This window comes from Lithobates pipiens, unplaced genomic scaffold (assembly GCF_037356315.1).
Source record: "Lithobates pipiens isolate NorthernLeopardFrog02 unplaced genomic scaffold, aLitPip1_a1.2 Scaffold_25, whole genome shotgun sequence".
Lineage (NCBI taxonomy): Eukaryota > Metazoa > Chordata > Amphibia > Anura > Ranidae > Lithobates > Lithobates pipiens.
Window position 1 is genome coordinate 15,982,458 of NW_027507787.1, and position 12,515 is coordinate 15,994,972.

At 41.3% G+C, this 12,515-nt stretch overlaps 1 protein-coding gene across 6 annotated transcripts in view; it reads right to left on the minus strand.

The window, feature by feature from the left end:
- Nucleotides 1-226: 226 nt before the first annotated feature.
- BICC1 (BicC family RNA binding protein 1) overlaps nt 227-12,515 on the minus strand; it is a 342,816-nt gene continuing 330,527 nt past the window's right edge. For all 6 annotated transcript variants that reach the window (XM_077454137.1, XM_077454135.1, XM_077454133.1 and 3 more), the window contains exons 20-21: nt 12,015-12,114; nt 227-3,355 (exon numbers count right to left, since the gene is read on the minus strand). In XM_077454137.1, the coding sequence (XP_077310263.1) occupies nt 3,225-3,355; nt 12,015-12,114 (231 nt within the window). In that variant the 3' untranslated portion in view covers nt 227-3,224. The remainder of the gene's footprint in view (nt 3,356-12,014; nt 12,115-12,515) is intronic.

Below are 12,515 nucleotides of genomic sequence, written 5' to 3' on the forward strand. Positions count from 1 at the left end.
TAAAAAATGTATGCAAACTTTTGAGCACAACTGTAAAAAATGTTTTGATATGATGGTTGCATGTAACTAGTTTGTGCAGTCGCCTGTAGACCATCAACAGATCACTTACCCCAAGACATCACTACTGTGTGACCTTAAAAGCTATATAAGAAAAGTTTCAATAGACTTTAGTTTGTGTAATAACATAGTTGATCACAGCAACAAAATGAAATCAAGAAACACAAAATTGGGGGTTATAAATTTATTTTCTTGAACATAACACGATTAGTTAAAATTCCATTTAATGGTCTCATTCAACATTTAATTAAAAAAGTACAAAAGAAAAAAAGTTTTTGCCCCCCGAAATGAAATACAATCTGTATCTGCTCTACATTTACAGATAACTTGTCACTCTCAAGGAACAATGTAAAAGTAACAAATGTTGAAATTTATCAACTTCATTTGTGTGTGCAATGCACTGACTAACACCACTGTCATTTTGTGTCATCCTGTTATAAGATATAAAATAAAAAAAATAAAAAATAAAAAAAAAGAGAAAGATTCTTTAGAATATGTATTTTTAGATTACATATAAAGTCTTCCGATTACTCTTGCAGTACCTTTGTGATGATTAAAAAAAAATTCTGTGCCACACCCTGTCATTTAAATCTATAATCAAAACAAGTCAAACACAATCTAAACTTACTACATAGAATGAAACAATTATTAAAAAAATTATATAAAAGTTGTAGTACCCAGGTGTATTTAAAAAAGTGGGGTTCAAATATGAAAATTGTGTGGCATTAAATATCTTACTAGTACGCAACACCACAAATCCGTAAAAAGTAAAAAAAAAGTGGTTTATCAATATAGTGTGCAAAGCTCCCAAACCACCATTCAAACATAGTGAATTATTACAAATCAATATATCTATTCTAGAGCTGCATTGTTTATGTCCACACATGTAAATTGGTGCAGCAAATGAAAACATATATATTTATTAATAAAGATACCTCAAAAACAATCATTCCCTTTGTGTGCAAATAGCTGTGTGGCAATTTACCAAGGAAAGCAAAAAGTTTAATGAGAATTAAAGAATAGCCGTTCACCGTGCCATGCTCTCAGGCTCCTATGGTGACATAGATGAGGCACCTGTGTGGGTAGAAGGTCTTCCTGCTGTTGGATACAAATATTTAATGTACAATAAAAAGGGAAAAAATGGAAGTGCTGCCCACATCAAACCAAACCAGTTTTAACATTTTTTTAATCCTGATTGGTTAACCTGAACACCTATGCACTTCCTTTCCTTCAATTTCTGTACATCAGCCCTGCTGTTCTTTATTGATTTCCTAGTTGTAAACAAGACAGGTGACCAGTCTTCAGAAGCAAATGTTAGAGTACATGCAAATCTATAGTTGGAATATGGAAAAGTAATCAGAGACAGAAAAAAAAAAAAAAAAAAAAACAGGCAACACATGATTTCTTATAAGGTTCAAGTCACACCTTTAAAACTTGGCTACATGAGAGATTTTCAGTAGCGCCACCGTGCAGTTGGAAAAAGGCTCTGATCAAATGCTATGAATAATTCATGGGCGTCAAGCTACGCAGATATTGCAATCAGAAATTTAACAGCATACTTGTTGTATTGTATGCTTGTGCAAGATTAATTGAAGGTCTTCAATCCTGTGTAGCTTATGCTGTAGGCCTTCCTTTAACAATTTTCAATAGCGCAAACAAAATGTGCTTGTGTAGCCAAGTCTTCTGGGAACATACATACATGTACGTCAGTTTCGTTACCATATGGCTGTGTTCAACAAATGGTTATCCTAATGCAGAAAATGCAACGTTTAATTTATCTTTAGGTCACTGTATGCTTCGTACACTATGAAGTCAGGAACGCACAGCGTGCCTCAATGCTCGCAAAGCATATTATATGTGGTTCACAAAGTGCTTAAATTTCAGAAAACACACACATCATGGTAACCAGACTGCCATATGCATGTCTTCATATCCTCCCATTGTGGCATTTAGCATAACTTAAACACTTCATACTTATTTTTCACAGTATAACATTAACAATAGATGCATCTGATACATGATTTTATATCTCAATGAACAGAATTCATCCTCGACTATCAATTCTTGAAATGTGTTTATCCCCAACATACAACTAACATGTCAACCGGCACAGCTGCTTGCATTGTTGATAAAATTTGAGGCCTATGAAGTACTAAGTCCTAAATCTTAGAATGACAGAAAAATTAACCAGCTTGTAGATAAGGAGATGGATATAACCATGTACTCTATATAAATAAATGTAATATCTTGCATATTTCATCTCCTGCTTTTCATTCTTCTTTGATGTTATGGGGAGAAGTGCAAATGAAAACTAACTACAAAGTCCACATTGGTCTTTTCATCTGTTACAGTGAACTTGTTTCATTGTAAGCGTTCGTAAAATATTAAATAACAGAATTAAACATAAAAAAAACCTTATCTAGCAGTAATAAGATTCCTGTAAATGGTTCCCAGTTTCCAGCATAACATCTGCATAGTTCAAATATTTTACATTACTTACAGATGATGAAATGGTAGCTACTGTATATGCATCAGGCTATAGGACTTGAGTAGAAAGCACAAACTGGGTCTGGTTTATAAAAACTGGAAGAAATGAAAACCAGGGCACTTGCTTGGTGCATCCAATCAGATTTAAGCTTTCTGATCTACACTAAAAAATAAATCAACAACTTATTTTTTTATAAACCAGACCTCCTTGTGTTTTGCATGGAAAGGAGAGGACATGTAATTTCCACAGGAGACAATATGGGGAGCATGTAAAGTGCAGAAACGCCTTGATTATTATTGAATACTAGAAAATTCCTTCACAATAAAACCATTAAGTCATGCCCTCAAATATCAGATCATTTCTTCACTCAATAAAGGTAAAAATTTCAGTGCATACAATGAAGTTATACATAAAATACTAAAACATAAAATCATTATTTTTTTTTATTTTTTCCCCTATTGCAATTCGGTCCAGTCTAGATAGATGAATGAAAAATATATCCCTCATTTTGGCATTATAAACAAGTGTCCAATAGATCAGCATTCATGTGATCTCATTGCTTTGGTCCGTGGTATCTTGACATTAAAGTGCTGATGGTAAAAAGTTATATGCAGCAATGCTGGTTCACAGGTCAGCCATGATGTTCTATGCACCTTTTGTCAAGTCATGTCACTGACTGCTACCAGCGACCGCTGACACTGACTATGTCTGAGTGATACTGGCGCGGAAGTCTTCCACTAGCTCCTCCCTCCAGGAATGAAGAGCGAATATTGGTTGGCTCAAACAGCTTCCTTCGATTTTTGTTCAGTTCTGTTACAAAATAAAACCACACATATGAGCTTTATCTCTAGCAAACATCTCACTAATCAGATCGGCAGGGTTGTTTTCCAGGGGCTCAAAGCCTAATTTATGTACTACATATTTTTATCTCAGTCTTAGACTGTTATGAGACATTTTTCTTTGAAATGGCTTAAAGAGGAAGTAAACCCTCATGGGTTTACTTCCTCTTTCTTTCCCTGCAAAGGTAAAGCATAATGGGCTACTATGCATCGCACACAGGAGCCAGCGATGTCGTCACTCCAGCGCATGTGCGCGGGAGCCGTCAGTGAGCCTTCCCTAAAGGCATGCTCCGTGCGCTTGCGCCAGTGTCTATGGCGCGCATGCGCCGTAGACATCGGTGGCTGGTTTTTGTAGAATATCCCCTTAACCGTCTAGGTTGAGGAGATACTTCTTGCACCTACAGGTAAGCCTTAATTTAGGCTTACCTGTAGGTTAAAGTGGTCCCAGAGTGTTTAAAACCACTTTAAAGCTATTGTAAAGTCTGTTTTTAACAAAAAAAACAAAAAAAACAAAACAAAACAAAAACACACAAAACTTGTCATGCTTACCTGCCCTGTGTAGTGAATCTGCACAGAGCAGCCCAAATCCTCATCTTCTCAGGTCTCTCTTCGGCTCTCCTGGTCCCTCCCCTCCTGTTAAGTGCCCCCGCAGCAAACAGCTTCCCGTGTCCATTCAGACACGGAGCTGCAACCAGGCCTTGCACCCTTTCTCTCCTCATTGGCTGATTTACAGCAACAGGAGCCAATAGCACCACACTGCTGTCTCAGCCAATGAGGAGGGGAGTCCTGGGCAGCCGAGACATTCCTGAAACATCGCTGGATCTAGAGGAACCTCAGGTAAGTATTAGGGGGGCTGCTGCAGACAGAAGGATTTATCTTAATTGTTAGAATGCATTAAAAGCAGAGTTGCATCCATTTTTAGTTTACTTTTAATAAACAGATACTTACCTGTCCCACAGTCCAGCGTTGCGAGCGCCCGGAGCTTCGCTCCTCCCCCCGGCGCCATCATAGCAACTGTGGACACCCGGCCGTGACAGCTTACGGCTTCACGGCTGGGAGCGCACTGAAAATGCATGAGTCACGCTGTGCTCTGCTATTGGCCAGGCAATCTTCTGGGACCTGTGACATGCCCCAGAAGATCACTGGCAGGGAAGAGTCGTACTAGGAGGCCAAGAAGAGGAAGGAGGAAGTGGGACAGGAAGTCCAACTAAAAAGGCGTTACACCCCACCCCCAAAAAAAAAATTGTCGCATGTCAGGGGACGAGGAGTGCTTAAAGCGGAAGTTCCAATTTTGGGTGGAACTCCGCTTTAGGATAAAAAAACCCTGTGCCTTGACAATCAAAGTACACTTTGCTCAGTGAAAATGTGGCTTTCTGCCTTTTCAGTGCACTCTAATGACATAGCCAAGTAGCAGCCATAGCCCTCATTACAAGTGCACTTACGCAGACTTGCATTGCAGACAAAGGTGACAGATTGTGTTTCAGACTAGTACTGTTACTGAGTGTACTGGATTTAACTCTGGTGCCTATTGGGTTGATCAGTTGTATTTAGACTTTCTGGGTAATAACTATAAGAAGATAGTGAAGATAGACTATGACTAAGATTTAGAAATTAATATGTAGCCGAAAAGACAGGGCCAGAACAAGGGGTGGGCAGAAGGGGGGTCGCAGCCCTGGGCACTGTGGTATCAAGAGGGGGGGGCACCACGAGAAGAGGAGAGATTTCTGTTGGGAGGGGGAAGTTGGAAGGTGGCAGAGGATAAGAATTGTTCTAGGAGGGGAAATTCATTGTGGCACTAGGGATGGTGATTTGAGGATTTGTGTTGGGATTTGTGTTAGGGGAAGAGGATTTGTGCTAAGAGGGGGGCCTTTAAGGGGTTTGTGCCAGTGAGGGAGATTGGGGATTATTTATGCTAGGAGGGGAAATTTAAGGGGGAAGGATTTGTGCTAGAAGGTAGGAATGGGAGCGGGGATGGGGATTTGTGCTAGGAGGGAGGAATGGGAGTAAGGGGGGGGGTTGTACTCAGAGGGGAAATTTGAGTGGCTGAGGATTTGTGCTAGGAGGGGTGATCTTTTATTGGGGGAGATTTGGTGAGAGGATTTGAGCTCTGAGAGGGGATGGGGAAACAAAGATTTGTGCTGGCAGTGGGGATTTCAGCAGCAGGGGCAGATTTGTACTGGGAGGAGGGGAAATGTATGCTTATGGGGTAAGCATGAAGATTAGTGTTCAACTTTTTTTGAGGGGTGGGGGGGGATTTCACCTGACACATAATGCTCATACACCTTGGCAGGGAGCAGTTTGGTATGCTTGCCCTGGGCTCTAGATGACCTTGTTCTGGCACTGCAGAAAGATTTTTATTAGGCTTTAAAGTCATGAGAGCCCTCAAATCTGACATGAAAAGTAACTTCCTGGTAATGGTAGACTGGTGGGCACCCACCATGCATCTTTCAATGCAATTCTGTAAGCCTGATCATCCTAGCCAGAGGGTGGAGCGTTTCCTCTTTGGAAGTGGGGCAAGACATGCTTGTTCTCAAACTATGTAAATGGTTGGAACCTGCAGATCAGATTAGGTGGTGTTTTAGGGCGGAGACAGTTATGGAGCAGCTATTTTTTAATTACTGATACAGGTGAGCTTTAAAGGCAGAGTGAAGTCCTTGATGATTGCTTATGTAGAAATTGCATTTCTTGCAGGCAGCAAGTTCTAAAAAAAAATTATCAATATCGGATTTGTATGGATTTTCATAATCACAAGTTCAGCCGTCACAACAATCTTTTTGGTCAATAAACCAGTACTTAAGAACGCCTCATCATGCAGAAAAGTCAAACAAACAGCTTTATCGGGCTGCACCTGATGAACACAATTACATTTACTATTGGAAGAGGGGGCCTAATAGAAAAATAATGTAAATGATAGAACAAGTGAGTTAGCTTTGTTTAGATATGTCACTCAATAGAGAGATTTCCTGTAAAAATCATAGTGGTTTACCAAATGTTTGACACCAATTTCTTAAGTCAGTCATGAAACGATCAACCTGAATGCACACTGAAGATTACTTCACACTTAGAGATTCTTAAAGAGGAAGTAAAGTATTCCTTTTTAATTGTACCTACAGTAGGTACTGTAAATATCTCCTAAACTTGCACAGTATATACACCAACACCATCGGCGCATGCACTCTGAATAAATGGCCACCAGCGCACGTGGGAGTGATGTCATTGTGGCTCCAGCTAATCACAGCGCCGGAGCACGCAAACCCGGAAGAAACTTCAGGAAAAATGTCAGCCGTCGCAGCGGTGTGCAGGCGTGGCTGAGAGAGCTTTGTTCTAAGACAAGTATTTCATAATGCGATGCATACTAAGCTCATTATGCCTTTGTCTACAGGTTTTTTTTGGGGGGGTTTATAACCGCTTTAACAAAGGTCACTGGCAATTGGATCAGTGATGGCAACATGCCAGTAGTAAAAAGAGCAAAACTACATACAAAATGAGAAAAAAAAAAATAGGATTTTTATAACAGCTTACCTGTAAAATCCTTTTCTTGGTGTACATTATGGGACAGAGAGCACCATAGTAATCACTATGTGGCTATATAGGCACCTTCAGGTGATGGACACTGGTATACCCAATACAGGAAGTTGACTCCCTATATAGCCCATCCTCCTACCAAGAGTACCTCCGTTTTTGTAGCAAAGCAATATACCTAAACCCCAGAAAGAGGGGAGGGACCTCTGTCCTATGATGTACTCCAAGAAAGGGATTTTTACAGGTAAGCTGTCATAAAAATCCTATTTTCTTTATCGTACATCACAGGACACAGAGCACCATAGTAATCGCTATGTGGGATGTCCCATTGCAAGGCTATTTGAAGGGAGGGAGACACAACCCATAGAGCACCCCCAGACTTGAGGACCTATAGTGCTGTCTGCAGCACACTGCGCCCAAAGGCGATATTCTCATGCCTTCTTACATCCACCTGATAAAACGTGGTGAATGTATGTACTGAAGACCAAATTGCGGCCTTACAGATTGAACCATGGAGGCCTGGTGACACACTGCCCAAGAAGCACGCTTGACTTGAAAAGGTGGAATCTTAACCCTTAAATCATAAGCCTGAATTAGACATTGCCAAATCCACTTAGCGGCAGTGGATTCTGACTCTGAATGTCCTTTCTTAGGACCTTCTGGCAGTATAAATAAGACATCGGTCTTCTGGATCTGAGCAGTCGTCTTTAAATAGACCTTGAGCGCTCTCACATCAAGACAATGTAGTGACTTCTCTTCCCTGGAACATGGTTTTGGAAAAAAAAAAAAAAAAAAAGATGGCAAGACAATATCTTGGTTCAGGTGAAAATCAGAGCACTTTTGGAAGAAAACCTGGACGAGGGCGCAGCACCACTCTGTCCTCGTGCATAATAAAGTATGGCTCTTTACAAGAAAGATCAGCTAATTTTGAAACCCTCCTTGCTGAAGATATAGCAACCAGCAACATTAACTTCCTTGTCAGAAGGACTAAGGGAATATACTATATTGGCTGTTTATGCAACACTGACAAAACTAAGTTCAAGTCCCAAGGGTTCAAAGGTGATCTAACTGGTGGATTAAGCCGCATCATCCCTTGCATAAAACCCCAGACTAAAGAATGTGCAGCAAGCGGTCTTTGAAATTAGACCGATAAAGCTGAGACTTGGCCCTTAATAGTACTCCAGGCCAACTTCATCTCTACCCCTAATTGTATAAGGACAAGAATTCTGCCTATGATATACCTCCGAGGGGGCCAACCCTTGGATTGACACCAGGAAACATAAGCCCTCCAGACTTTAGAATATATAGTTTTGGAAGCTGGCTTCCTTGCATTAATCAAGGTAGAGATTAACTGACCCGGAAAGCCCACATTTCTTCAGAATATGGGTTTCAATAGCCAAGCCATTAAATTTAGAGTTCGTAAGGTAGGATGGAATATCGGCCCCTGTCAGAGTAGGTCTGCCCATAGTGAAAGGGACCATGGATACTCCACTGCCTCCATTACGATTTCTTCATATCCGGACCTTCTGAGCCTACCAGAATTACCGGCTTCCTTTCAGCTTGATCTTGCAAAGAAGTCATGGCAGCAACTGAATAGGGGGAAATGCATAAATTAGTGAGAACTGATCCCACGGGGCACCAATGCATCTGTTCCGCATGCGAGTTGATCCTTCATCCTGGACACAAAGTTGACCAACTTCGTGTTGAACTTGGACGCCAGAAGATCTACGTCCAGTGTCCCCCATTTCTGGCAAACAGCCCAAAAAATTTTGGGGTAAAGAGACCATTCCCCCGGGAGCAACTGCTGGTGACTCAAGAAGTCCGCCTGACAATTCTCTACTCCCGGAATGAAAACTGCTGACATTCCTTTCTGCCCAAGTTAGGATATGGTTTACCACCTCCTGTGCTGCGAGACTCCTGGTGCCACATTGGTAATTGATGTAAGCCACAGCCGTGGTATTGTTGGATTGGACCCTGACAAGACAACCCAGTAACCTGAATGTCCAGGCCTTTAGAGCCAGACCTGCTGCCCGGATCTGTGAAAAACAAATAAAGTAACTAGAACAGGAAAAACAATCTATTATTGTTTTTCCTGTTCTAGTTACTTTATTTGTGTTTTTCACAGACGTATGTATTTCCTGAAGAAGCTTAGTTTGAGCGAAACTAGTTAAAATAGGTCATCACCTGTACCATTTTGTATACCGTTCATGTTTTTATTATTGGAATAAAACTTAATATACATTTATTTTGTTTTAAATGATTGGTTATCAATATTCCTATCTGCACCGTAATAGTCCTTTAGCTCATTTCTGTTTTCGATAAGCCTGATAGGGAAACCAGGTTTTTCGACCTTCAATTTTATATAATTCTGGATGATGGTACTCTTTCACGATTTATCTTACATCTGAGTGACGAGACCTTTTTATAATTTGCAATTTGCAATTTTTGTATTTCCAGGTAACTTGTTGTAATGTGTACACTTTGCTCCAAACCAGCCACCAACTGATCTATTAGCAATAGATCATCTAGGTACACCAAGACTGTTATGCCCTGTGCCCTTAACCTGGCTAGAGGTGGGGCCAGAACTTTTGTAAACACCCGGGGTGCTGTAGCTAGCCCGAAGGGCAAGGCTACAAACTGAAAATGATACTTTATCTCGAACCGCAGAAACCTTGAAACCTTTGGTGAGCAGGACATATAGGAACATGTAGATATGCATCCCTGATGTCGATAGACACCAGAAGTTCTCCTCCTTGCAGAATAGAAGCCACTGACCTGATCAACTCCATGCGAAAGGGGCTGATCTTCAGGAACTGATTTAGATTTTTTACATCTAGAATGGGTCTGACATCTCCATTTGGTTTTTATACTGTAAAGAGGTTTGAATAAAACCCCAAACCTTGCTCTTCTGTGAGGATTTGTATGTTCACCCCTTGAGCCAGTAATCGGTCTAGTGCCCGAAACAGAGATTGCCTTTTTCCCTGGATCTTTGGGAATGTTTGACCTCAGAAAAGGAGTCGGTGGAAAGTCTTGAAATTCTAGTTTGTGCCCTAGAGACATCGTGGAGATGACCCATCTATCCTGAATTTCCTCTTGCCAGGCTTATGAGTATTGCAGAAGTCCCCCCCCCCCACTCTGGCTGGGGGGGGGGGCCTTCATAATGAGGCTTTAGAATTCTGTTTTGCAGGTTTCCGCCCCCAGGACTTCTTTTGTGTCTGGGCCTGACCCTTTCCTCTATAGTCGCCACTGCCTCACTGCCTAGAGGTGGATGCCTCTGGAGCAGGAGAAAGAGTCTGATTGAACGAAGGGCATTTATTCCTTCTTTTAACTGGCAAGAGAGTACTTTTCCCACTTGATATCGTTTGGGTGTATTTGTCCAAATCATTCCCAAATAGCTGATCCCCATGAAAAAAATACAGTCAGGAGCTTTTTGCATAGTGCATAGTGCTGGCCAATTTATTTTTTAACCACAGGATCCTATGCATGTGTACTAGCACAAGCGCAAGGCGGGACGACTGGTGAATAGAATCTTTAACGGCGTCTATGGCAAGACATAATGCTCTTGGTAGTTCGGCCAAATCCCGGGCTTGCTGTACAGGAACCTCTTTAAGAGCCTGTCTAAACTGGTCATTTAGGGATTGACAGATGCCTACTGCAGTGACTGCAGGCTAAATAAACCTTTTATCTGTTGGATCCTTAAGCATTTGAGCATTGTCTACTGGACAAGTTAGGCTTTTATTCACACTGGAAATCGCAGTGTCAACTGCTGGTACATTCAATTTTTTGGTGAATTTCTCCTCCATGGGATAGAGTACTGTGAATCTCTTTGGAGGGAGAAATGCTTATTCGGGGGTTCCCATTCAGCATAAATAAGCTGTTCTAGTAATGCATGAACAGGAAACGCATGCAAAGGCTGTGAGGGTTTTTAAGGAACCCAAGGAAAAAACCAAACTTTTAGCTGACTTTTTTAGGGGTAGCTTGAAAGTGGACGAACCATTTCCGTAGGGGACTGTACCAGCAATTTCTCAGATTGCGAGGCTGAAAAAGGTTCATCCACTGTTTGCTTTGCAGAGGAGTAATCGGTTTGTCTTTCCCCCAGATCGCCTGAGGGTAACACTTCATCCTTTACCCACTGTCCCCTTAGTAAAGGGTCTAAGGTGGGGGAGGGGGAATCTAACATGCTTCCTATCCTTTTGGATGGAGGATGCGAATAAAGCCGTTAATCTTCCCTCTAGGCCCAGCAGGGCAGAGGAAAGGGCATCTTCAGTCACGTATACAGGGACTGAGATGTGAGAAGCAGCTGCACCACCAATCTTTTCCAATAACTCACCTTGGCTTGCCATATCTGATGTTTCAGGTGAGGATAACAGTGTGGAGGCACAACTGGAGTTCCTAGCGCCTGGGGATGAAATCTTTGGTACCTTTTTGGTCTTTGTGGGGTTTTTGGTAGGCATAGTCCTAAGCACAAATAGCAGAGGCACTATTTAAATGCACTAATCGCTGAACATAGTCTGGCAGTGTAATGCCACTATACAAGTTCAGCCTAGGGCCGGGAAAAATGTCCTTTCCATATTAGGAATGCCCTTTGCAGCCCTTACGTGCCCCACTGCTCCTGTGTCCCGAGTGTAGCCAGGCTTGCTTCTCCTCACTATACAGCCAAGGAAAGACTGCTCCAGTTAAGCCCTTAACCCTGCACTTGAGCCATGCATCTTTGTGGATGCTACATCCTACACACGGTGCAGCACCTAGGCCCCATCCCCTTCGTCAACTCACCCCCCTTCATTTGAAAATGTAAAAACCTGTTCCCGCGTGCACTGCCTTTGGGTCCCTCCAGTGGAGCTCCTCAGAGCACATCTTCACTCGTGACCAACATCTTAGACACTGGTGAAAAAACGAAGGTACTCTCAGTAGGAGGGGTTTTATAGGGGGTGAACTTCCTGTATTGGGTATACCAGTGTCCACCTGAAGATGCCTATATACCCACATAGTGATTACTATGGTGCTCTATGTCCCATGATGTATGATAAAGATAAATTGTATTCCTTATACAGTTTATACTCTCCTGTATATAATGAACAGGATGCGGTCTAATTTATGCCAATTTATACCTGAGATAGCCAGCAACATTTTCCTTCTTGCACCAAACGTCGTTATTCCAAGTTCTTTTAAATCTTGATCGGTCAGTGTAAGGAATGTCTGTAGATCAATCTACAAGAAAAGTACAAGATTTAATTATATTATTGTTGATATGTCATATTTCCGGTATTTTGTCAACAAAATTTCTTTAAAAGAATTTCAAGACAATTGTAGAAAATTATATCAAAAAGTATTTGAAAAAATCATTATCGTGGCAAGATGTTTTCTTCAAGTACTCCGTTTACTGTCCATTTTTTACAGAAATAAAATCTTAGTTTACGGCTATTCTTATATCTGTGCAATATATGTGCACATAAGCTGTTTTCAAAGAATATTGTTTTGGATTAGAGGTTCTTTACACTGTAAAAAATAATGTGCTTTTCTTTTGAAGCTTAATGGCCCTAAGTGCAATGTACCTAAATAGTAAGTAAATAGTACCTACCACACTGCCATTTGGAAAGCTACTGCTTAGT